Here is a 27,556-nt window from a genome sequence, read left to right as displayed (position 1 = left end):
AGTTACATAGATTTTTGATAACAAATGCAGTACTAGAATAAGCAAATCCAACATTGCATACCAGGGATGTTTAAGGACTTTTTTTCTTTCTCCACTAATTTATTACAAGACTAAACAATAAGTTGTTGGCTTTTCCACTATAGGGTAGGCAGTCATTTTTCCTTTCCTTACTACTCCCTCTTGGTTTATGTCATCTTCCCTCCTCTAGTTCCTCCTCATAAATACATTACACAGTATTTTATAGTAATTTCCACCTACGCTTTTTATTTTAGAAGCTAAGGAGTTTGCTTCCTTAATTTTGTTTTGTGGGTAGGCAGTTATAAAAGTAGAGCTTTTGAATTTTTGTCTGCTTATTTCTAAATGTCTTTCTTTTTGAAGTGCTGATTGACTCTCTCTTAATCTCTTAATCTCTGAAAGAAGATTACTTTAACAGTGAAGTGGCTAGGGAGGGGAGAAGCAAGGGAGAGGAGATGCTGACTATTTCTGTAGAATGAATTCAGGTCTTCAATAAGGGCTTTTCTTTGCCACACTCAAGGTCCCAAAGGTACCTTCTTGCTGTACCCACAGCTTAAGTGGGTGAGCATGTATGGGTGATAACTGTTATAATTGCAGTACAGGGTAGCCTTGTCACTGTCCAGGATGAAGAATATTTGTGATTAATGCTTAATTGTACAAGTGTCCATACATTTCCCTTCTAATCTACTTTATTAACATAAGTAATGTGCTGGACTTTTGAATCGTGTGTGATGCTTAACTTTCAGCCAAAGGCAAGGAGTCAGTGCTGTTAGCAAAGATACTTTTGCAGAGATGATGATGGACTTTTATTCAATGCTAGCAGAAAACTTTGATTGCATTTCTTTAAAGACGATCAAAGAAATAGGCCTCAGAGCCAGGCAAGAATTCACAGTAGGCAGCCACATGGCCAAAACAAAGTGGTTCAAATTACAGTGTCTATTTGCAGTGATAGAGAAATGAAAATTATGTGGTTGGGTATTTGATTGACTTGTATCATGAATTAATAACTGGCTTTCTACTGTAGAATGTAAGGTGCTTTTTGTAAGGTATTTAGACACATTACATTCTGCATGTATTTGAGTCTTGCTCTGTTAATATTTGTACACAATTCATAAATTGGCAATAGTAGTATCAGAAGTAAAAAAAAAGGATGTGCTTTTATGATGATTCATTATTCTGTGTAAAACTCGGGTGACATTTGTAAAAATGCAGTTATTTGATTTTGTTGCTACTTGTTTCTGCACCAGTAGTTGTGTTACATTATAGCATTAGAGCCTGAACTGACAGGATGAGTATTCTTAATCTTTATGAGCATTAAATTTCATATGGTGTTTCACCAGATATGGACCTTCTTCTATCCAAGAACTCTGATTAATGGTTCTTGAGGAAATTGCGGTATCTTTAGTATTGTAATGGTTAGTTATACAGAGGGTATCGGTTTCTCTCAGTGTTAAGGCAATATTTGTTTAGTAAGAGTTACTTTGTTCCATATTTCTGCGTCTAATAGTTAACAAGAAAAGAGAGAATTGAAAAGGGAGAAAATGGTTAGACAAACAATGGGAAACGCTGTGTTTCCCTAATTGCTAGTTAGAGTCCATGAAACTGTTGTGGGAGTTACCAAGAGACTTTTATTTATTCCTCCGGGCTGCTGCTGAGTTGTTTTTTTAAAAAAATGATTTGTTAAGAGAATGCAGAGCAGTTGATTTCCTGCTTTTGTGGAGGTTTATACTTTTGAAGTTAAAGTAGATTTTTAGCTCCCGCCCCCATAATACAGGAGTTTTTATGCCAGGCTGGTGCTGCTTCTAATAGAGACTCCTCTTTTCTTCCTGATTTGTTTCCCAGCTGGGGTAAGCCAGAGGATGCCTCTTATCAGTTGTCACTACCTAATAAAAGGCAGGTGGGGACTTCTTAAGACATAGTCATTTTAATTGTTGGTGACATGGCTCCTCTGGTTGCCTCTGTCAGCAGGTAATTGGTGTCGCCCTCGATGAACAGCTCTGGCACAGGCTGCCTGTAGTGGTGGCAATCGTGGGCCATCAGACCTATAAATTGTCACCTGTCTGGGTGCAGTTCAGTTTCTAAACCATTACAGTTGTTGTAATTACTTTTCTAAATTCTTTTCGAATTCTAGCTAGAGTCTAGAGCTTAACCCTATCCTCTGGCTTTGAATATCCCAGGTTTGTTTGTGAGTCGTATTTGGGGGGCGGGCAATGGATGAAAACTCTACATCTTTAAAGATACTAGTTATAATACCACCAGACAGGCAGGACCTTATTGCACAGGTGCATAAAAAAGAAAGCAGGAATGCCTCACTCATTTCCTTCATATAATTGCTTTACATTTGCTTTATATAATTTACTCTGATTTGTCACATCTGTTTCCCCTTCCACCCTGCTATAGAAGTCTTCAGTGTCTTTCTCATCTGTTGCCTGATTCTCTCTCTCTCTTTTTTTTTTTTTTTTTTACTATTTACAGTCCACCAAGGAACTGGGCTGAAGAATAATCAAATATGCTGTTAATATGTGATGTTGCACGGGGAAGTAACTAGGTCTTCTCTGGTCTGGGAATGGCTTAGATTCTTTTTCATCAGAGTTTATAGTCTGCATGTGGTAGCAATTTCTGGGGGTTGTTTTGGTTTTTTTAAACAGTAGTAAATCAGCATTTTGGGGAACTTTTTGGGAATATTCTCTGTTAACTTTCAAAAGACACAACATGGAGGTGAATCTCTTTTTTTTTTTCCTTTCATTCTCACAGAAGCAACTATGGGGTGCATTAAAAGCAAAGAAGATAAAGGTCCATCCATGAAATACAGAACTGATAATACTCCAGAACCTGTTATTTCCCATGTCAGCCATTATGGATCAGACTCCAGCCAAGCAACACAGTCACCGTCAATAAAGGGATCAGCAGTTAATTTTAATAGTCATTCCATGACTCCTTTTGGAGGGCCCTCAGGAATGACACCCTTTGGAGGAGCATCATCTTCATTTTCAGCTGTGCCAAGTCCATATCCTAGTACTTTAACAGGTGAGTGTTACATAAACTGATGCTGCTATTATTATTAATAAAAATATTATTATTAACTATTAAAGGCTGGCAGTCATATTAAAAAATACTATGACCTCTTGCCACACAGAAATAAATTGCAAATCTAAAATTAATTGTCTTTTAGGGATTTCTGATTTTCAGTATCTTTACAGCCCATATTCACCAGTGACTGAGGCTTGGCTGTTTTGGCTTTTGTTTTTTGGGAGGCACAGTTAGGATCATAGCACAGAGAACTTTAAGACATTAAAGGCAGTAATGGGAATAGTTGAAAAACTTGTGTTAGAGGTTCTAAACTGTTGGAGGTGTGAGACAACAAATGGATGCACATGGGATAATAGCTTTAAACTTTTGGAGAGGTGCAAAATGAAAAACACTTCAAATTCAGGAAGTATTTTAAACTGATTTTTAAACTCACTTCATTAGCTTTAACTTACTTACATTAATGCAATATCAAATGTGTTCATTTATAAAGCTAAGCCGGATATGCAGTATATTCTGTGCACTTTACTGTATGAACAATATGTGCGAAACAAAAGAGAAGAATTCTCATTGTTGATAGTCATATTAAAACCAAAGTTGAAAATGTAATAATAGAATTTACAAGGCACGGAGACCTTCTTGGCTGAGATACGAAGTCTCTGATGATACAGCATTTTAAAGCAATATACACATTTGATGTTACAAACACACCTTTATACGAAAATCTTAAAAACTTTACAAAAATACTGATTTTGTGCACGTGGCTAATTTCAGTAGTTTTACTGGATATTTTTGAGAGGAAGCTGTGATTCTTTTTTTTTTTTTTGAGAGAGAGAGGAAGGAATTTATTCTAGAAGCTTTCCACAGACACTGCACAAAACACAGTAAATATTTCTTCATTAGTCTATTCCTAGTTTTCCCACAAACTTCTAATGTTAGCAAAATCACAGTGATTAAATGTTTGCTTGGTTACAGTGGCATTTAAAATCCTTTAAACACAAGAAATTTGAGATCCATGAAAACCCACTGTGACCTTGACATCAAGCAATTCAGGAGACCAAATATGAATTATCAGGTAATGTAGTCCCTTTTTGGGAATTAATTAAAAAACAAATAATTAAAATGAGCATCTCTCCAGTCTCAAAATCTTTGAGTCAGCTCAGAATCCCTGTTTTGGATGAGCATATGCAGAAATGAAGTAAGGGCAGCATTTCTTTTTATTCTTTAGCTCCACTGAGGACAGTTTTTATAATGTTTCATCTTCTCCAAGAACTCTGTGTATTTCTTCTTACTAGATCTGGTTCTTTGTTCACGTGGGAATCTCCAGCAGTTGCGTGCAGGCACTCCTGGACATTACCAGACATCAGGGATGTAGCCCCCTGCCAGGTACCACAGATCCTTTGCTGCAGAGACCAGAAGGGATGTTCCTTTGCCTGTCCCTGCTCCTGCTGGTAGTTAATGATGTTATATCTTGGACCAGAGTTAGCAGAAGAGATTTCTCATGACAAGATAGGCTAATACCTCATCAGTGTGAGTTCAGTTATCAGCAGGCAGGCTGAATTTGGGTGAATGTTCCTATCATTTTGCAATCAGGTAAAATGATGCTGCATATATAATTATTCCTCCTCATTTTTGTGCAGTCAGCCCATCCACAAACAAACACACTTTATAAATAAATAAATAGAATTGCACTAGCAATTGTCTGGTATATTCAGTACCGATTTTCAGATCCATCATAATTGGGTGGTTTTGTGAATGAGTAAGATGACAAACTTCATCTGGCTGTAAGCTCTTTGTATTTGTGATGAATAAAACACTGGATTGCATTCTGTGGCCCTTTGTTTAGCAAGAGAGGAGAGTAGATGAGTTTGTCAAACAGGACGTAAGTGTCAGTAGTACTTATCCAGTCCATCAGTGATGTCTGACAAGAGGATGATATGGTTGTCATCATGGCCCGTAGTGAGGTGGCTGAAAAGAGTTGAGCCATGTTTTATTCCTCTAGAGCAGAAAAGGAGAAGAAATCTGAGTTAGTCACGCTGCTCCTGTATTACACATTCCCAGTCATCAGATACTTTGAATTCATAGAATTCATATTACTGAAAATCCAAACAGAAAAATGGACCACTGTTCTTGCCTTCCATGAAGCTGTGTAAGCAATAATTCTCTATAATCCTCATGCTGAACAAGAAAGTATTCTCTCCAAAACCAGTCTTAGAGGATGGGAATACTGACCTAACAAAAGGATAAACTTCAAGGGAAATGTTTTGACCACAAATAGCTTGAACAGCTAAACTAAATCACCTTGCAGTGACTCACAAAGAAAACAGCTGGAAGAGACTTCAAAAACTATTTGAGCAGTGTCTGTTTAGAATATTCTGTGCTGATGCTGTTCTCCATATTTTATTATTCTTTGCTGTGAAGTAAGTAACACTTGGGAGTCAGAAGAGTTGAAGTGTTGGAATCAAAACTTTCCAAGAATTATATGTTAGCTTTTTCAATTCTTTCTTTAAAAATATTTAAGAGTACACAAATACTGATGATTACCGATAATTCTTTCATTGCATGGTTTACATTTGAATCCATTACTTTGACTAGTGCTACATTGTCTAGAGGTGTTCTCTCTCTCTGGTTCCCACGTTAGTATCTTCCTAGATGTATATCTTGGTGCAAAGTTCTTGGAGTCTCCCAGTTTCTTTATATGCAGTTAAAAACTTTTGTGATATTGTGACTTGAAAGTATTGATTTTCTTCATGTGCCGAAGAACTCTCTGGGGATGGTTTATTTCCGTAACATGTGTTTCCTGTTTGTGCAAATATGGTATGTATACCCACAGTTTTCTTGCTCCATGTAGTAGATAGTAATGCAGGCAAAAATTGGTAGAACTATCTTGATTTTTAACTTTGGTTAGGAACTGTTAACTTCTAGGGAGTATTCTAAGTCATTTACAGTTCATAAATCACACTTCAAAAAACCCTCTCAATTATTCTAACCTCCTGTGGGGATTTTGTGTTCTGTTTTTCCTAGAGGAACTGTAAATTCATTTCCAGCTGTGGCCTGCTGAGAGTCTGTAATCACAGGAAGACTCTAAATCAAATGAAAATATTTAAGTGATTGGAAACTCTTACATCAGAAAGTGTACACTGCAAAATAATATTAGATGTCGACAATACCTGTTGCATTATGTATTCTTCCTTGGATTACTGTACTGTGAAGTGTGAGGTCTTCAAATTGGATGCATGTGTTTCCTGGTACATATATGTGCATGTTAGAGATGTGATATTACACATTTTAAAATAAATTATTGCTTGGACTATCACTAGGTTTTCTGAATTTCCTTTAGACTGTGAAATAGCATTTCTAGAGCTTAAAAAGTTTCTCTGTTGCCCATCTGCAGTTTTCTAAGTTAACTTTCACTTGTACATCTTATATAGCCTGTTCTCCTTTCCCTCTTTCTCTTTTAGCCCAGTTTTATAGCTTAATTCTTTCAAGAATAGAAAAAGTTTTCCTACCATAAGTATAGGAGCCTCCCTACCATCCACCTCTCACACTTGTATCCTATTTGTGGGACATGAATATGGGTTGGGTGAACTGCAGCTGCTTTCCTGAGATGTATCTCAGTCCCTGTTCTCTGGAGTACTGCACTGATGGATCATCCTGAGCGAGGGTCTGCTTCACTGATGGGGAGACTTGATTGAATTAAAAAAATTATTGGTCCTAAAGCAGAGAAATGTCTTTGTCCCCAACAGAAAACTTTTAGTTCTGGTTCAATTCCTTGATGTATAACCTCAGAAGGTTTGGAACACATCAGTTATTTATAGCTTATTTATAGGAAACTACTTCTGTAAAAATTAGTGGCTGATGGTTTACGGTTGTGGTGGTGTAGGATCTTCTAGAATTGCATTTAACAAGAAGCTAGCTTAATAAAGAAGCGAGCTTTTTCTACTGCTGATGTGTTGTGCAGGTTTCTGTATACAAGTGCTCTAATTATTAATGTACTTCCAGTGATGTATCTAGCTGCCTTTTGTGGTGTGGAAGCATATTTTTAGGGTGTCTGTTTGTAGGCTTTCCACTGTCTTAAGAAGTTAGCTGATTATTGATCCAGCTTCCAAAATGAGATGCAACCCAGAGTGTTTAGTTGCTTCCAGATCAAAATTGATGAGTTGTTCGCAAGCAAGTCCTTAAATCAAGTGTTACATTATTGCTGTATCATATGAGGGTTGTTTTTTTCTTTTTCTTAAGGTGGTGTTACTGTATTTGTGGCCTTATATGATTATGAAGCTAGAACTACAGATGACCTTTCATTTAAGAAAGGTGAACGGTTCCAGATAATAAATAACACGTAAGTGTTCTCCTTCACAAACTTCACTTGGTTGTTGTTGGGAATAAATAGATTCTCAACTCTTCTTGCAATCTGTGTATCCTGTTTCAGTGAAGAGATATTTTTTCCTTGAATGCATGCAATGTTCAGCAAGCATGGAGTTAAAATATTGATAGTGGTAAGACAGTAACCTTCAGGCTGAGGTCAGGATTTGGGTGCAGATGTAGCACTGTAGTGACTAGGGCAGCCCCAAGCCTCTCCTCCTCAGGTGCTTGGGTGGCATCCTTCCACTCCCTGCTCCAGTGAGCCACAGCTACCCCCTTTGGGGCAGCAGAGGTGGAGACATGTACTGTCCCATCCCAGGCTCTGCACCTTGCAGATTCTCTCTGACAGGTTTCCATATCTCTTGGGGAGGTGGGCGCAGCTGGCAGCACTGCACTGTGAAATACCAGAGGTGAGTGCGCTGCCTGGAGGCAGAGACATCTCGCCATGGAAGTCTAGCTGGCCTCCACAGTAAATCCATGCTCAGGTAGCTTATGAGTGGTTTGATGTTCTAGTTCAGTTGCATCAGCATTACAGTATTATAGCAAGTCTAGTGAAAAGGAAATAATTTGTTCACCTTGGAGATTTCTTTACATGCAGCTTTTGGCTGCCATAATAGTTCTAATTCATACATGTAGCAGTTTTCATTTGTCCAGTTCTCTAATTTTATTAGCTGACTTCCTGCTTCCTTCATTGCTTTCTGTCATCGTACAGGCAGAATGATCTGGGAGGGGCAGGTGAAGACTAGAGAACTGGGAATTTTCTTTACACAGCTCTGCCATAAAATGTTTTATTGTAGGTTTACACTTTGCATATATAGATAAAATCCTTTTACATTCAAAATCAAAACCAACAAAACAAAACTAAACCCAAATCTTTAAAATGCAGAATTCTATTAAGGGGCATTCATGTTGCTTACAATGAAAAGAAAAATGTATTGAGGTGCAGCACAAACTAGTTTAGATGTCTTGATAATTAAAATAACACATTACCTACATTTAACCTGCCTTTCATATGTGGGGACATTATAGGGGCTAGAGAATGATGTATTGTTTATATGTGGAGGAGATAACTGGTGTTTCATTGCAGGGAAGGAGACTGGTGGGAAGCAAGGTCCATTGCTACAGGAAAAACAGGCTACATCCCAAGCAATTACGTAGCTCCTGCAGACTCCATTCAAGCAGAAGAGTAAGACATTGTATCCTGTCAATCTGTTCTTATTATCCATTCTACACTTTGTGCCCTGTGGTGGTACTATTCCTTTAATTTATTATATGTAACATTTAAAGGTGAAGTAGGGTAATACTAGTAATTAAAGGATAGCAATGCTACTTGGATAATGTCAAAGGTATAATTATTAGTAAGTGTGAGGTGGGCACTCATGCAAATATTTTGTGCCTGCTTGCTATATGTAGGGCTAAAGGAAAAAAGATGGGAGAATGCAATAATGAAGATAAGAATTGGGGAACATGCATTGTGTTTTCATATAAAGCAAAAATGAATGTTTTTTACTTAAAGAATTCACACACCGTCAGCTCTAGGGTTTTATCCTTATTTTTGCTTGGTCAGCTCTATCCTTGGTAGCACCTCTTCTTACATTCTAAAAAAAATATTTGTGTGGACAGTTATTGCTAATCTATTAATCTGTAATAACTTTTTGGTGACAAAATTGTTAGGCACACTAAGGACTACTATGGTTTGGGAGATTGTATTGCTTTGGGTGCCAGTACTTCCTACATTTATTTACAAACAAAGATCCCAGAACCCTTACAGAATCACATAAAATTACTGTTGGAACTGTGAGCTGGGGTACAGTTTCAGGTTATGCTTGTTCCATAGAATTAATCGTATTTGTTGTACTAGAAATATAAAGCTCCGCAGCTCTTGCTTCAGTATACAGGCATAGTACCACCAGTAAGCAATTCCCAGATACATGAGCTGCATATTTCTGTGTTGCTAATGCACTTCTGGGAAAAGTGCCTGATTTCCAAGATGTTTCCTGAATCTCAAGCTGAGACTTTAGCATGTTGCTACTGCTGTCACCTGGCTCTTTGCTATTAAAAAGTAATTGGATCAAAGATGCACTGTTAATTTATGCCCTTGAGTTTCAGCTGCTTTTAAAACTATTGACTTCAGATTTTTTGAAGAAAAATTGAGGGTGTTTTTTTTAAAAAAACTGTGCAGTAAAACCATATTGTCATTACAGATGCAGTAGTGCTGAAATGGGGATGATAGCCCCTCGCAAACTAGAATTCAGTGTTTCTGCAAAGAAAGTATGGCCCCTAAGAGCTGGCTAGTTTATGTGATGACTGGAGGTGAGACTGAGAGGTGATGAGTGAGGAAGCTTTTCCAAACTGACTATTTTAAAAGAATTAGTGCTGATTTTATTAAATATTACCACAGCATTTGGAACAGAGTTCATTTGCGTTAGAGTTCATTTGTTAACCCTGGGGTTTGATGGCATTTATAGGGGGGTTTTTGTGATTGCACTTAGTTGCAAGTGCGAAAGCAATACACAGACCCAAGTTGCTAGGATTTTCTTGAAGTGGTCTTTTCTAAAACCTGAAGTCATTTATATAACAAACTGCTTGTGATGGGATCCATATTATCTGTGTGCCTTTTGAATGAGATGGGATCTGTATTATGCATGTGCCTTTTGAATGATACCATAATATAAATATTTAGTGCTTATAAAAAGAACAAGTAAATCCCACTATTATTTTATAGGCAATGAAACAAAATAACACTTTACGGTTTGTAAATTGTTGTGGTAGTCTGGGGAAGAGGCATTTTCATGTGGAGTAGTTAACTAGGGTTCAGGTTTGCTTCAATAAGATTATAGGTTACATCCAAATTGTCTCACGTGTATGTACTCTCATATCCAATTCTAATTTTGCACATCTACTTAAACAGTCAACCTATAAATAAAATAAAAAAGTAAGAATAAGTTTCAAATTCCCAAGTAAATGCACAGGCCATTCTGTTTATAGGCCAACAAAATGATCCCTCTTTACCTACGTATTTCCCCACCAAATGTTTCACCCACAAAACCATTGTTTTGCAGCACTTTCCAATATTAATTTTCTTCTCACAACACTCACGAAGCCAGATTTGCTTGATGCTGTGGCAGCATCAAATGGAAATGTTTGAAATTTATGTTTTGCATCACTTTGACTTCTGAGGCACATATTCAAAATAAAATGTAGTTAGGAATAATGTTATTCCGAAGTCTGGGGGTTCACTGGGATACGGACCTTAAAATTTATCACTGGCTCAGGACAGAGCTGTGTGCAGGCTATTCATCAGGACGAGCACACTGTGGGAGCATAATAGAAGAAATTCCTTTTGTGAAAGAACTTAAGGCAAGAAAAAACAAAGGTGTTTTAAAACATCTGTGTACTTTTCGATGTCAGAATGAACGCCACAAAGGTGTGTTGTTACTTATAGAGAAGTAAATGATATCTACCACAGGGTTCTTTCTAAATGATCAGTAGAAAAAATTGCTCCCTCTACTGAGGTAGGGAAGGATGAGAGGCAATAGAATTTGAAACAGGAGAGATTCCAGCTGGATATAAGAAGAAACCTTTTTATCCTGACGACAGGCAGGCAGGGGCACAGGTTGCCCAGTTGGCTGTGTGGGCTCCATCATTCAAGGTTTTCAAGACTGGAGTGGACAACGCCCTGAGCAGCCAGGTCACAGCTGACCCTGCTTGCAGCAGGAGGCTGGACCAGAGATCTCTGGAGGGCCCCTTCCAACCTAAACGAACCTGTCATCCAGAGACATTTATGCACACCCACTTTGCATTAAATATTGTTTTCTAACATAGAATCATAAAATCATTTAGGTTGGAAAAGACCTTTAAGATCATCAAGTCCATCACTAAACCATGGCCCTAATCACCACATCTATGCGTTTTTAAACACCTCCAGGGATGGTGATTTTACCACCTCCCTGGGCAGCCTGTTCCAATGGTTCGCCACCCTTTTGGTGAAGAAATTTTTCCTAATATCCAATTTAAACCTTCACCAGTGTAACTTGAGGCCATTTCCTCTTGTCCTATTGGTTGTTATATGGGAGAAGACACCTTACCCCACCTGTCCATAACCTCCTTTCAGGCAGTTGTAGAGAGCAATAAGGGCCCCCCGAACCTCCTCCTCTCCAAACTAAACAACCCTGTAAGACTTGTTCTCTAGACCCTTCACCAGTTTCGTTGCCCTTCCCTGGACACGCTCCAGTGCATCAATGTCACTTGCAGTGAGGGGCCCAAAACCGAACCCAGCATTCGAGGTGCGGCCTCACCAGTGCTGAGCACAGGGGGACAATCACCTCCCTTGTCCTGCTGGCCACACTGTCTCTGATACAAGCCAGGACGCTGATGGCCACCTTGGCCCCCTGGGCACACTGCTGGCTCATGTCCAGCTGGCTGTTGACCAGCACCCCCAGGCCCTTTCCCACCAGGTGCTTCCCAGCCGCTCTGCCCCAGCCTGTAGCGCTGCGTGGGGCTGGTGTGACCCAGGGGCAGGGCCCGGCACTGGGCCTGGCTGCACCTCAAACAGTTGGCCTTGTCCCATCGGTCCAGCCTGTCCAGACCCCTCTGCAGAGCCTGCCTGCCCTCCGGCAGGTCAACCCTCCCCCACAACTTGGTGTCACCTGCAAACTTACTGAGGGGGCACTCGATCTCCTCGTCCGGATCATCGATAAAGATACTAAACAGCACTGGCCCCAGCACTGAGCCCTGGGGAACACCACTTGTGACCAGTCCCCGGCTGGATGTGACTCCATTCACCACCAGCTGGGCTCGGCCAGCCAGCCAGCTTTTAACCCAGCACAGAGTACACCTGCCCAAGCCATGGGCACCCAGTTTCCCCAGGAGGATGCTGTGGGAGACGGTGTCAAGGGCTTTACTAAGGTCCAGGGAGACACATCCACGGCCTTTCCCTCATCCGCTAGGTGGGTCATCTTGTCATAGAAGGAGATCAGGTTCATCAAGCAGGACCTGCCTTTCATAACCCCACGCTGGCTGGGCCTGATCCCCCAGTTGTCCTGTATGTGCAGCATGATGGTGCTCAAGATGACCTGCTCCATAACCTTCCTCGGCACCTAGGTCAGGCTGACAGGCCTGTGGTTTCCAGTAGCCAAAACTTCTTATAGAAGGGAGTTTCAGCTGCTGCAGTGTTTAAGTGTGCTACCAATGTGTCATCTGATCCAGCTTAACCAGAATGAGGGTGTTACTTTCAATATTGAGTACTGTCAATGTCCATTGTTAAACAATCAGAAGAAAGTAGTATTTGTGGATAGAAGCCTCTTTACATGTATTTTGCAAACAATAGAAATGAGAGTCATATAAAAATAGGTCATCTTAATCTTTTGATTATATGGATGTCATTATTTTGTTGATCTTTACCTGCTTTGGGACAATAGTATTCCAGTCAACGCTTGAGATTTCACAATTTGTATTTATATGATTACCAGAGCACTGAAAGCTTTTACTTACACATGTCTTATTTAACATTTTTTCTAGGTGGTATTTTGGTAAGATGGGCAGGAAGGATGCAGAAAGGCTACTTTTAAATCCTGGGAACCAGCGCGGTATTTTCTTAGTAAGAGAGAGTGAAACCACTAAAGGTATGTATATTTATTATATCTGTTGTGGTTTAACTCCAGCCAGCAACTAAGTGTCACGCAGCCGCTCACTCACTAACACACACCCACACCCTGCTGGGATGGAGAGGAGAATCAGGGAAAAAAGATAAAACCTATGGGTTGAGATAAGAACAGTTTAATAATTGAAATAAAATAAAATATAATACAATACCAATTCTAATAAAAATTGCAATGAAAAGGGAGATAAATTGAGAGAGAGGAATACAACTCAAGAAAAACAAATGATGCGTAATACAGTTGCTCACCATGCACTGACCAATGCCCAGCTGGTCCGCAGCAAGCGCCTCCCAGCCAACTCCCCCCAGTTTATACACTGAGCGTGAGGTTCTGTGGTATGGAACATCCCTTTGGCTAGCTCAGGTCAGCTGTCCTGGTTATGCTGCCTCCTGGCTTCTTGTGCAATTCACTTACAGAGCATGAGAAACTGAAAAGTGCTTGACTTAGAGTAAGCACTGTTTAGTAACAACTAAAACAGTGTGTTATCAACATTATTCTCATACTAAATCCAAAACACAGCATTGTAACAGCTACTAGGAAGAAAATTAACTCTACCACAGCTGAAAACAGGACAGTACCTCTTCTCTCTCCCGTTTTGCCACTCCCACCACCACCAAGATGGATATAATGACCATTTTTGTCTATCACATGATACATATGCATGTGCACACATGTATATGTTTAATGACAGCTGAGGAGACACATTAAATATGTTTTTAAATTTTTGGTGAAGAACCAAGTATGACTTTTTTCCTAGGTGCTTACTCCCTTTCCATACGTGACTGGGATGAGGTCAGAGGTGATAATGTGAAACACTACAAAATCAGAAAACTTGACAATGGTGGATACTATATCACAACCAGAGCACAATTTGAATCTCTACAGAAGTTGGTGAAACACTACAGAGGTAAGCCCAAGTGCTAATGTCCCAATGCTGCCTTGTGCCTATTGTGAGGAAGAAAAATTGCATATGTAGCTTATTCTTAAAATTTACAACCATAACATTTCTTCTTGTTTTGACAAACAGTAAATGGGCTCGTTCTTTTTATCAATATTAGGATGTTGTGTTACCCCTGTTTAACTATGAAGCTTATTCTTTCTGTTTTCCAGAACATGCCGATGGGCTGTGTCATAAGCTAACAACTGTGTGTCCCACTGTGAAACCGCAAACACAGGGGCTAGCAAAAGATGCCTGGGAAATTCCTAGAGAATCTTTGAGGCTAGAAGTTAAGTTGGGCCAAGGATGTTTTGGTGAAGTATGGATGGGTAAGAACTTAAATGTGACATCTTTCATTTGTTTCTGTGAATGTTTTAATAGTATTTTAAGTAAATCAGTATTGGGATCTGAAAGATAATCTGACAAATAAGTGAAGGGAAAAAATACCAATGATCATCAGGCATGTAAAAGTAAAATACTCAATATCATTCTAGTTTATAATTATTCTTTTAGCTAAGAAAACAGAAGAAAATGCAGTTTCAGCAGAAAATCTCTTCAGTATTATAGTGGAGAATAAAATCTGATTTGTTTCTCTAGGAACATGGAATGGAACCACAAAAGTAGCAATCAAGACACTAAAACCTGGTACAATGATGCCAGAAGCTTTCCTGCAGGAGGCTCAGATCATGAAGAAATTGCGACACGACAAGCTTGTTCCGCTATATGCAGTTGTTTCTGAGGAACCAATCTACATCGTCACTGAATTCATGACAAAAGGTGTGTGTGGCAGAATAATCTGAAGATACTACATTTAAAAGATTATTTAAGATCCCAGCAACAAATTAAATGTTTAATTATTGTTAGGTTTAAGCTGACTGGAGTATAAGTAGAAATTTTGATTAAATTAAAATGATCAACGCTTGACCTACTTGAAGCAGTTCTGATTTAGATTGTGAGCAGGGGCATGGCTGTTTTTGCGCATCTGTGTCACCCTTGCTAAACTTCCGTACAAGACTGGGGGGTTTTCTCCTCATTTTTTAGTGTGTACTGTCTGTTACATTAAAGTTGGATGGCGTAGCTGGGAATATCATCATGATAATATACCTGCCTGTAGACAGATCGTGCTTGCAATGACAGAATCAGTTGAATTTTGCTTTTTTTTTTTTAGTTTTTCTTTTCCAGCAGTGTAATAGTAAATGTTAAAAAAGTTGAGGTTTTCTTTCCAGACTCTCTCCTTTGTTATCAGTCTTTCATCCCTCTTCCCTTGCTCTGTATTGTTTCCCCTGCTGCTGAAACAGAGATTTAGAGGTTTAGGCTGAATGTAGAAATAAACACATTAGTATTAAGAAGCAGCAGATTTTCAAGTCATTTATTCCGCTTTTTAAAAAACGCAGACTTCTGTTCATCTCACAGAGATTATTTGCTATCCTGATAAGAAATAGAAGCAATTTTAAAGTCCAGGAGAGTGGCTACTTGTGTTCACTACTCTGCCACAAATATATGGGAGTCTTCTTCCTGTTTGGATGGTCTTTTTAAAGTGTTGTGTAAGTAGAAGGGTAGAAAGGAGTAGAAAATCTAAAAAGTTCCTTCTGTGCTGTTGTTTCCTTCTGTGCTGTTGTTTCTAAGTAACACTAGATAGTCTGTCAGGTCTTAAATCTGCCATGCAAAATCACTTTTCAGTGTTCAGAAGTCAGGTTTCAGGAAGGCAATCAGGAAAAAAAAAATGCTTTATAGCTTTCTGTCTAAGAAAAAGGAAAGTTTAAACCCAGAACTGGGATGTTACATTACAAAAACCAGAAGAATTGGAAAAACAGTAGCATGTTTGATTAAATTATAGGTTAAAAATGCCATTGGAAGCCTCTGTTTTCATTTGAAAAACATCTCACATTTTGCCAAAAAACATAAAACCTCTTTGGTGGTTCATACTTGAAAGCTAGTGGCAATTTTTTAAATTTTTTTTCTTTCTCTTTTTACAAGGAAAAGAGGTAGGTGAGAACTGCACAGTACCCAAAATTTTTTCTAATGCGGACAGGTTACTAAGGATCAATGTGAAATCTTTGTTCGTCTTTGGTCCTTTGAGCTCATGAGCCAAGGTGGGAAAAAGTCTGTGCAAACACACACAACAAACAGCAGCAGCAGTGTGGGTCTGGCCTGCCACACTTTTACTTTCAATGCAGAAATACAGCAAGTGACTAAAACCACATCAGAATTACCTAATTTGTGGCTACAGCGATGAATCCATTGCAAGATATGTGGTTCAGTGTTTTTTTCTCTACCATCACCACACTTGTAATTTTGTCATAATTTTGACTATGATGAGACTGATTAATCATTAGTCTTCTCCAGTTTCTTAGGAAAGAGATTAGGTTCCTGTATACTTATGGCATAATTACACCGTAGGGAAAGCTGTTACGTCAGAGACCAAGTTTTACCATGTGTGTAAAGATCACTGTCTTTAAGTGCAGATCCTTGGAACTGATTTCAAATACTGCTTATGTTGTAATGTTCTGAATGCAATTGCATTATATAAATGGGATAAGATAATATATTACAAAGAATGCAAGATACTTTTGTTTTCCCCTGTAAGGAAGAAAAAGCAACAAAATGAACCCAATTTCAGAATCATTTTTCTAGTATATAATTGGAGCTGTTAGAAAGTAATGGATAGGAGGTTTTTTGTTCTTTAATTATAAATCTCACTGGGGAAAAAAGCCCAGCTAGGAAAGACATTGATACCAGGAATATTGGAAAAAATCCTTATGTATTGCCATATAATCATCAAGCAGCAATCTGTTTTATTGAATTATTGAAATGGATTCCAAAATACTTGGAGAAAACTTGCACTAGCTGGTTATCAGGCACAGTCATTGAGTCGTGTATTCTGGTAAATGATGGATTTTCAAATACAGATTTGGGGAGATGAATAAATCGTAATGTCTAGGGAAAAAGTTCTCATTTCTGTTTTCAGATCAAATTAATGTGTTGGGTTTTCCCTTTCTTTCCCCAAAATGCGTTATCTTTTACAGGCAGCTTGCTAGACTTCCTTAAGGAAGGAGAAGGGAAATACTTAAAACTCCCACAGCTGGTCGACATGGCTGCTCAGGTACATTGTATAAACCAAGACAACTGTGATTTTGTGCTTTAGAGAAGAGATTTAAAACTATATCAGATATCAACTAAATATAAATATTGAATGCTGTGGATATTTTACACTGTTCTGTCTTACATATTCTGTTGTAGGTTTGTAATTTGGCAAAAACAAACAGTCTAGTACCCAGTTAGCAGATACCGTATAGCCAGACACCCTGTGCCATCACAAGCTCTTGCTGTGCTATACTTCCTAGACTTATACAATGAGAATGGAGCTAAACTAAAGGGATGCAGCTTAATGCTTGGGAGAAATGTAAATAGTCATGAAGAATAATCTTTAATAAAACTTTATTTTTAAGATTGCTGATGGCATGGCTTACATTGAAAGAATGAACTACATCCACAGGGATCTCCGGGCAGCTAACATTCTTGTAGGAGACAATCTTGTGTGTAAAATAGCAGACTTTGGTTTAGCAAGGTTAATAGAGGACAATGAGTACACTGCAAGACAAGGTAAGACTGATTCATTTACTGAATAAGACCAGTTACCTTCAAATTACTTAGAACTATTACATTTGGCAGAATGTGTCTGTGTATTCTGTCTGCATGAATAAAGATTATTCATGTGACGTGAAAGTGTGCTTTCACGGTTATGTTTAGTTGTCCTCCTCTCCTAAGCACAATTTTAGTAAACTTTTTAATTTTCAAAATTATCTGGTAGTTTGCTTGTGTTTTCAAAAAAGTTTTTAGGTTTTTTTGGGGGGGTAAAACTTGCTACAGTTTGAAGAGAGCTGACATTCCAGAGATGATGCTTATCAGATTCTGAAGATCATTTCACTTTTTTGAAACATATTTAATTAAGAGTCCCAGATGTCTTAAGTGCTTCCAGAAATTGTGGCCAGTAGTTTCTGCCTTAGTTTGAAACTGCTTTCCAGTTTGAAATATTAAAATACTAAACCACCTTAAATTTTGTCAACAAAGCAAAATGTAAAATTGTTTTGAGTGCAGTACTTTTTTTAATATAGTTTGAAATGTAAGCAAATTATGTATAAGCAAGGGGAACTGAATGTCTTTCTGATGTTTGTAGGAGCTAAATTTCCAATTAAATGGACCGCTCCGGAAGCAGCATTGTATGGTCGGTTTACAATCAAGTCAGATGTGTGGTCATTTGGAATTTTACTGACAGAGCTGGTAACAAAGGGGAGAGTGCCATATCCAGGTAAGAGGGAAATTTAATAGATTTTTCTTTACTGTATTCTGCACTTCTGAAGTTACCTTTTGTACTTTTTGCCTTCATTCAGAGCCCACAGTTGACAAGCAGAGTCAAAAAATTAGTAACACTTCACTGGTTCCTTTTTTCACAAAGCTACTTGGTTTTATTTAGAGATTAACTCTTATATATTTTTTAAAATGCTCTAATAGCATTTGTAAATGTGACTGATAGTTCATTTCAGATTAGTGGGTATCCTTATGTTATCCTATCTGTCCCTGAAATTTCTACTTCTGATATTTTCCCAAGCCACAGTAAGCATCAGTAGAGTGAAGCTACTAGATCGGTTTTTGAACCTAAACATATGTAATGTATTTTGTTAGCTGTTTTCCTGGGACTGGAATTTGTAAGGCATTTCTGTTAGGTGTGTATAATGCCTTTTTGTTGATCTGATTTCAAATCAGGTGGTCATTGAATGGAACTTAAAGGTGGGCAGAAGGTATTTGTGCTTGAGTCTCCATTTTGAAAGGGTAGGCCCAAGGCAGTGGGAAAGTATACAAATGGAAGAAGAACCAGATACTGAGGAATTCCCAGAATAATGAAACAATTTTCAGAAAGTGTCTTTAATGCAAAATGTAAAGGTTTCTTTCATTATAAAGTGCATTCATTACAGGTCCTGTTCTGGTAGATTCACATGCATCGCAGCTGGAGACACACTTGAAAACCTTCAGGAAACTGTTCTTTGCATAATGTCATTCAGACCTAAAATGCTTTTCTTTCAGGGATGGTGAATCGGGAAGTTCTGGAACAAGTGGAACGTGGATATAGGATGCCTTGCCCGCAAGGCTGCCCAGAGTCTCTCCACGAGTTAATGAAACTGTGTTGGAAGAAGGACCCTGATGAAAGACCAACATTTGAATATATACAGTCTTTCTTGGAGGACTACTTTACTGCTACAGAACCACAGTACCAGCCTGGAGACAATTTATAAGCCAACAGTCTATATAACATGCACAAATCTGCCAAATGTTAAAAGACTTGCAAAGAGTTCCTGACGTCTGTAAGGAATCAAAGGAAAGAAAATCTTTGCTACTTTGCATGCTCTTTATGGCAAACTGGAATTTCATGATGCAGTTGCACAAAACCACTTTTAAAGTGTTATAATCTAATTTACCAATGATATGTTTTTATTTTTTTCCTCTTTCCCAACTTATTTTCAGGGTCCAAAGGAAGCTTACTGAAAATACAGGGTAGAAAAATGAGTGTTGGTGTGAACAATAGCAGAAAAACCAATGTTTCAAATCCTTTATTTTCCCAACATTTGATAATCATTCTACTAAAGAGGGAATTGTCTGGAATTAGTGATCTTGGGGTAAGACATTTTTAATGCAGAAGAACTTTGTGGGACCAAGCAATTCTATTCCAGTTCTGTAAAACTCCCTGTGTTCAAATTTACATGTGTGTCCCCCACCCCCACAAAAGATGGTATAACTGTATTTGATACATAGTCTTGATCTTTAAGCTTCCTCTTGCATGGACATAATTAGGGTAGGCAGGTTAAAAGAGAAATTGGAGCAGTGAATGACAAAACTTGATCTAAATGGTAGACCTCAATAGTGAAATTAGAGAGCATAATGCACTGTGTTAATACTTGTATTAATATAACTGGAAAATAGCATGAGAGATTTTTCTTTTTTTCTTTCTGCATAGCTAATTAAGAATAATGAAGGTAACTAGAAAATGAGGTAATATTTTATAAAATTGTGTTGATAAAGTTTGATGATATTTGAACTTGAAGCTATGTAATACAATCAGGGGGGGAAAACCTTTAATCTTTTAAGCTCCAATCCAACTGCAAGCTTTTGTATGGGAAGGCTACCTGAACAAAGCTCACCAGGAAAGCAAGACTGAAGCTGGTAACTGGCCGCTTTTTAGTCCTTTCTCAGAGACAGGTCTGGTACTGTTGTATGTGGCTTATACGTGTTAACAAGGGTGGGTGCCACAAGCACTAGCTGTCACTAGTTCAGGGATTTGATTGCACTTTTGCTTTTCTTGACTATTAAGACACACTTACACGCAGTTGCTCTTCCCACTTCTGCCCTTCCTACAGAATTATTTAACTGAAAATAAACAAAAGAAAATGTGAAAGTTTAAAAACTAAAGGGATAAAGTATATTTAATATTGTCCGAATATAGTGACATTGAAATTTGCTGGCATTCAGCTCAGTTGACACTACATCTAGATTTATTTTCTTTGGCTAATGACATATCAAGCAATAACATCATGTCTTTTACTCAACAATTTGCATGAGGTTCTTGAATTTCTGATTGAGCTTACGTACTTTAATTTTGGAACACTAAACTTAGCTACCAGGTTGGAATTCATATTATCATTGTAAAGCTATCCACAAATGAATTTCAGAAAAACTGGTAATATAGTTCTGGTACTAAACTTAACTTTCTTCATGGGTTTACACTACATTGAATCCAACTACCAAACAGATCTTTGTAAGAACAGTGCCATCGTTTTTCATTATCCCTCATCATTGCTTATCCCCTATACATCTGTGGTTATCAAATTTTAAAAGGGCTTTATGTAAGAAAAACAAAACAACAAAAAAACACACACACAAAATAATCAAAAAACCCCAAAAAAATAAATGGAATTTTAATTTTTCTAAATATTTTAAAATCAATAACACAATCATACGAGTTTATGTATTAATACAGTTATAACAAAAAATGCCAAAAATGACGCCGGCATTGTTTGGATTTTTAATTACTGAATGGAACGGTTCATTGTAATAACACTTGTATAGTAAAGGAATAAAACACTAACTTAATGAACGTGTTCATTGTAAATGGTTGTGTATTATAAAACTTCTCCAAAAGAGTTTGTATGTTTATGAAAATTTATTTGTTTCACCTGAAGACCTTGATGTGGTTCTTACCCTAACAGAGTTTAAAATTCACATTCACACTTTTTATATAAATAGTAATAAGTTTAATTATGTAACTAAGTATTTTTATAAAGTATGGCATTGTTGAACTGTTTTGCAGAATTGGTTCAAAATAAATTTCTCCTTGATTGCATCTGCTTATTTGAAATGGGGGGGGAAAGGTGGGAGGGGGACAAAACCAGAGTAGTTTTCATATTGAGGGGAAAAGGAGGGGAATTAATCCTTCATGAGTTTTGGGTGTATTTTTGTGCTCTGTAAACTATTTTAATGTACTTTCATACAAGATGCTGAGTTCAGGGTGCATTATTGCTGTGAAAAGGGAGACATTTTCTAGAGCAGTTCAGAAGCTCTTGGCAGGACTAGAACAGTACTGTCTGGACATAAAACTAACCCTCACGACAGACAGATGGACAGACTTGGGATTCTTGTGAGAGCAAGCCCAGTATAGAATCTCAGCTGGCGGTCACTGCCACTGCAGGGCAAACACATCTCCTCTCTCTTGCTTTAATGGTATTAGCAGCCACTGTTGACTTCTGTGCAATTTTTCAGGGAGCTTTATACATTTGTTCTTGTGATAGCTGGTGGTTTATCTCAGCTTCATTCAATGTTACCTGTCTCAATGACCAGTAAACTCAAACCACAAATCCTGACGTGTATGTACAGTGCCACTGTAGATTAAGGAGCGAGAGTACTGTTTGAGTTTCAATAACTAATACAGCACTAAAACCATTCTTAACAGAACCTAAAAATGGCAAAGTTTATTGTATTTTTAGTATTTCCTGTAATGTAATTAATGTTTTACTATTTTTAATGACAACAGTAATGTAATTCTGGTAATCTGTGCTCTTCCCATTGTCCACCAGAACCTTGTGATACCCATTCTGCATGCCAGGCCTGCAGATTGTTTCTGTCATGCGTTGTTTCAAGCTGTAGTATTTTAAGAATATTTTCATACTGTCTTTGAGTAAACTTCCAAACATAAAAATGTGCATTATCCTACTATTTAGATAAAATACATCCCTATTTTAGCATAAAGCATTATGAAAAAAACTTTGTCTTTTTATCCTTGCAGCCACTGGACTGTCATTTCACTAGGCTTGTGCGTAGCTCTTACCCCTGAAAAGTAGTCTTGGAAAGGTCTTACCTTTTTTTTTTTTTTTTACAAAAAGAAGTCTCCTAGAGTTTGCTGATGGGTAGCAACAAGTTGGAATTCTATCATACCTGTAGTCATCTACAATACTGTTTATTCTAAAACACATTATCCACAGCTGGAACGCATATAAATGAATTTAAACAACGAAACTTAATGAGCCCTCAGTTTTGTTATTTATTTTGATCTGTTCAATCCAATAAACTTCTGAATTTTTAAGTTTTCTGTGAAGATGCTGTAGATATTTGTATTTGTGCCAGCTTTTCCCCAACACACAAGACTTCACTTAGAGCTACGCAGTTATGTTGGGTTTAAACCACAGGAGCACTCACTTAAGCTAAGCAGTACATTGCAAACAGGAGACTCAGATTCTTAAAACTTGCTAAAGAATTTAGGACTAAATTTGAATATCTGATTTGGGCACCATAAGCAGGTGGTGGATAACTGCTGACGCCTGGAACTGTGGTTCATCCAACAGCCATTGTGTTGTGCAGTAGGTACTCCGAGTCTATTTGTGCAAATGCCCAGAAGCGTGGGTGCTTTGGTAGCCGCGCATCTTGTTCCTACTTCAGCCTGATCCTAATGCAGGAACAAGATTGCCATTGACCTTGGAAACGCTGCAGGAGGCTGCCAGGCAGTGCAGGGCTGGTAACCCCCATGACGCACATCTGGCAGACACCTTTTCAAGTCAAGGTGGGAAGAGTCAGCTGATGGGAATGGGATGGTTGCATCTATTTCTGATACAGTGACCTCGAGTGTAAAACCTGGGCTCTGATCGAGAATCCTGGATAGCTGGTGGGTCTTACACAGGTGGTTGGCAGCTGTGAGAGACCTTTAGGAGGTCGCAGAACCTGCTGCAGGACTTCACCTGCAGCCACAGGCTTAAGGATTTGCTCAAGGACCAGGTTTGGGTTTTTTTTCTCTGCACTTTGCTCTACTGCCACTTAGAGGGAGAGTGTTTGCTGGGCAAACAACAGCTTCCCTGCTTCTCCCTTACCATAGGGGTGAGACGGAAGGATGGAGGCGAGCAGCTGAGGTACCACACTTCAGTGGGCAGAGGGGAGCAGGCTGAGGGGTGTGGCATAGCAGATGTCTCTCCGTCCGATTTTGAAAAGGAGGTAGAAATGCAGGGGAACTGAGGAGCATCTGTTCCCTTGCGCGCAGTGGAAATGGAGCAAGGCTAATGCCAAGTGCTGCTTCTGCTCTCCGCGATGGTTGTGGTCAGCTCAGCCTGGTTCCGAGCAGGGCACATTCCGTATCAGCTGGGGAGTTCCAAGCATCATTCTGCCATCATTTGTAATGCTGAACCTTGATGGGGTCTTGGGGTAAAAAAACAATACAGAGAGCCTAACCAGAGAGATTCTGATCCCTGGATCCCAAATTTACAGGGATGCTTGCCTCTGGAGCTCTGCTCCAGACTGATAGCATTTCAGACGCTGGCAAGTACCTTAGCATTTCTTTCCTAGTGGATGTAGGATTTTATGTTGGGTTTCCCTTCTTTCCATGTGGGTACAGCATGCCTTGGAACTTCACAGAGTTCAGGCATTACCCATGGGACTCATGTTCTTTACTAGTCCTACTCTTTGAGCTTATTTTCCTTCTTAGTTCTGCATGCAAACATGTGCTTCATGTAGGTAGCACATTGTTGTCTGGTTGGGTTTTTTTAACATTCTCTTTTAATTTAAAGGTGTATTTTTTGTCAAATTGTAATAACCACTCATATTAATCTTGGTGGGGGATCAAAGTATTCATAGCACTGTACACTTTTAGGGAACATTGTCCACCTTCTCAGTATTTCATTTACTTAGTGAGTAGAAACACATGTTGGCCATTGTGTTGCTTTTGATTTGTTCTTAAAGGAGAAAGAATAGTTACATAGTTAAACCCAGCAGGGTCTAAGGAACAGACTGGAAATTTAAAAGGGAAACCTGAATGCAAGCACTCTTGGTGAATCAGTCATGTACCAACACTGAAGCTGACTGCTGTGAAAACATTCCTTTTTTTATCAAAAAGCTACTCCCAGCAGAGGCACTTCACCCCTCTCCTTTGTGCCCTGCTACTAGTTTATTGAGTTTCTAGTTGAGGCTACCGATAAGGACATACTGGGAAATTAATAATCTGTGCATCCTACATTTGGCCCTGAAAATCCATTCCATACATGCTAACAACTCACTTTTTTCCTGGACCTCAGCAGGTGCCAGCTGCTGCATTCACCATTCATTCAATACCCCCACATTTATTTACATTTGGGGAGCCTTCCAGGCGCTCCATGGCTGATGATTTTTCACTCGGCTTCAGTGTTTGGAAGCACCAGAGTTGTATTTGCTGGGTAAAGAAGCATTTCTGCTCTTTCAAAAATAAGAAAGGATAAACCTCAGTTCAGCATGACTCCTATGATGAAAGTGCCACAGATACGGAAAACATTTGACAGCTTCATTATGAAAACAGTGAGGATGGCTCCCTGCTCCTCCAGCAACCGTGGAATACACCACTCACAGAGGTGCCGAAGATGTGTTGAACAGTGAATGACCGTGCTAGATTGTAGCCCCTGTTCAGTCCTGGCAAGGAGGCCAAGTCTGTGGTTCTGTCCTTCTGAAGAGTTCCCAAGAAAAGGCAAGAGTGTTGGCTCACATTTCTAAGAGTGGAAGTTGATGACTAGATGACTTACATCCCTTACATCCCTCTACCCACCTTCAGCTCCTCTCAGTTCTAGCCTAGGTGCTCACTCTTCACCATCACGTGGTGTTGCAGTAGTAGAATGAACACAGACGAGAACTGACAGAATTAAAGATTAGAAGCCTATAGCAGCCTTGTACCGTCTTCTTTTTTCTTTCATAAATGGGCAGTGCCTAGCAAATTGAGCAGCCTTATTAGAGCAAGGTCAGATCCATATCGCTTTCACTGGAGTTTTGATTTTGTTCTATTGTTACCCTCTTCTCTTCTGGAATTTCTCCCTCTTTCAAACTGACTTATGACTGGCATACATGTATATTCTTTCCATTGTGCCAGAAGACTACCAGCACAATAGAAATAGTTTCTGTATTTACATTTTAATTTAGCATTATTTGTTAAAGGTGACTGCATCAAAATCTGTGCATTTAACCTTCTTGCTACCTTTATCAAAGGAATACCATTTGCAAGGGGATATTTTTTTCTGTATGAAACTGAAGTTCAATCAATAGCTTCAGTGGGTTTAAGGTTATAATAAGTAGATTGCTAATAGGCTAAATATAATCTCTGGTGCCATTGTTTAGAATGGCCCCAGCCTTTTCAGACTGCTGCTAAGTGTTTAAAGAGCAAGTGTGTGTATACATAGCAATAGATATGTCCCCTGAGTTCAACTGATCATTAAGGTAAGAAGGAGTGACCCTCTCTGCTACCTGGGGATGACAAACGGCATTCAGGAAGATAGTGGGATACACGTCTGCTTTAGCAGGCCAGCCTGCCTTATGCAAATACTCTTGATTTATCAACAAAATAGCACAACCCTCATTTGTTTTTTGTCCCAAGACAGACATTGTCATGCCAGGTAATATGCAGAAATTACTGATCTGCAGCACGTCTCTTTGGGGTTTCTAAGGCACCTGTCATCTTACCCATCAATGCTTATTACCTAATATATAGCTTTTCTCACTCTCAAACTCTTCACAGATGAGAGACAAGAGAAGAGACATTTTGACTCATCCAGGATCAAGTTCAACATTGACCATGCAGCAGCCAGAATCTAGCATTTGGTCTGCTGGGAATTTCCTTTCAGATAGAAAGACTTTAGCATTACCTACCAATCTCAGCTCCGGGTCTTGAGCTTGGAGAGGTGATTTCCTAAGACAAGCCTGCAGCAATTTCCCATTATGCCCCACAATGGACACTTGAGGTACTCCCAAAAAAAGGACAAAATCTGGGTAAAGCCTGTGAGCCCTGCACAGCAATTTGGCTGCAACAAAGCTGATGTATCAATAATACGTGTGGACAGCATGGAGCTTGAGCTGGAAAACCCTGTCAGCCCCTAGCATGCTCAGCCTGAGGCTAGCCCAGGTGGCCCCAGGGTACAGCCAGCCACCACACAGGCAGCCTACGTGTGGGAAGGTGCTTACCTCAGCCTCTGAGCATGACAGTGGCTGTCAGCAGCATCCACCTTCCCAGCCTGATGGGCTGCCACATCTGGGACACCATGGTATGCGGAGTCAGGTGGTCAGGAAGCTTTTGTTAGGCAAAGCAGTTTGTTATGACAGGATGGGGCTTCAGTGGTCTTCTACAAGCACTGCCCAGTAAGCACATGGAGTTCCTCTGCAGTTCTTGCTCCCTTTTTGTACCAGAAGTAACTTCCATAACTGGTTTGCAGGAGTGCTTTAGAAGGACTTTCTAGTGCCCTTTCAGCCAGTCAGTGTTCTAGACCATGGAATGAGAAATTCCTTCTTTGCCACTCTTCTGTTTCACTGACATGCTGAATATGTTAAATCCTTCTAAGCAATCAGATGAACACCCACAAAACATGTGATTTGATGATATCATGCCTTTTCCTCCTTCAGTCTACCTTTGCAATGGTTTCTTACAGAAATGTTTTTTTTTAAAAATAAAATCACTTAGCAATCTGGCAAGTGCACAGTTATTTTAAGCTTCTTTAATGATAAATTGCTATCTTTAGTCAACCTAAGATTGGTGTCTGTGTATCACCTGGTCTTTTATAAGATGCTGAACACCCTTCTGTCATCATGACTGAAATGTGCTTGGTACAACCTGCCTAGATACATAAATGGCCTCAGCCACCATAGTACAGGATTTATCACACCCAGGGAACATGGGATGGGGTGTTCCTCCCGTGGTGCAGGTAGGAACAGCATAGAAACTGAGACACAGGCAAGTAAACTGTCTTAGCTCAGATCACAGGAAAAGGTTCTTACAAAACTGAGGTTTAGACACTGGTTTCTCAGATCTCAAGCAAATACCCTGAACAGGGGAGACCTCGCAGAATTGGACTTGTGGTTTCATATTTCTTAAGACCCTTTTTATTGCATGCTGCTAAAGAAAATGATGCTTAGCACGAGGCTTCATACTGTGTCTGTCCTTTCTCTGACACTCCGCAGTTTGCTAGACGTGATTTGCGTGCGGTTTACCCTAATAAAAACCCTTGCTGGGAATATATGT

At 39.1% G+C, this 27,556-nt stretch overlaps 1 protein-coding gene across 1 annotated transcript in view; it reads left to right on the top strand.

The window, feature by feature from the left end:
* The window catches only part of YES1 (YES proto-oncogene 1, Src family tyrosine kinase), a 52,956-nt gene extending 31,562 nt beyond the window's left edge, over window positions 1-21,394 (top strand). The window contains exons 2-12 of the mRNA XM_037379430.1: window positions 2,770-3,042; window positions 7,282-7,381; window positions 8,492-8,590; window positions 12,925-13,028; window positions 13,822-13,971; window positions 14,175-14,330; window positions 14,599-14,778; window positions 17,028-17,104; window positions 17,451-17,604; window positions 18,179-18,310; window positions 19,084-21,394. Coding sequence (XP_037235327.1) covers window positions 2,778-3,042; window positions 7,282-7,381; window positions 8,492-8,590; window positions 12,925-13,028; window positions 13,822-13,971; window positions 14,175-14,330; window positions 14,599-14,778; window positions 17,028-17,104; window positions 17,451-17,604; window positions 18,179-18,310; window positions 19,084-19,292 — 1,626 coding nt within the window. The 5' untranslated portion in view covers window positions 2,770-2,777 and the 3' untranslated portion in view covers window positions 19,293-21,394. The remainder of the gene's footprint in view (window positions 1-2,769; window positions 3,043-7,281; window positions 7,382-8,491; window positions 8,591-12,924; window positions 13,029-13,821; window positions 13,972-14,174; window positions 14,331-14,598; window positions 14,779-17,027; window positions 17,105-17,450; window positions 17,605-18,178; window positions 18,311-19,083) is intronic.
* Window positions 21,395-27,556: the final 6,162 nt, after the last annotated feature.

This window comes from Falco rusticolus, chromosome 3 (genome assembly GCF_015220075.1).
Source record: "Falco rusticolus isolate bFalRus1 chromosome 3, bFalRus1.pri, whole genome shotgun sequence".
In the NCBI taxonomy this organism is placed as follows: Eukaryota; Metazoa; Chordata; class Aves; order Falconiformes; family Falconidae; genus Falco; species Falco rusticolus.
This window is presented reverse-complemented; position numbering and strand designations above follow the sequence as displayed.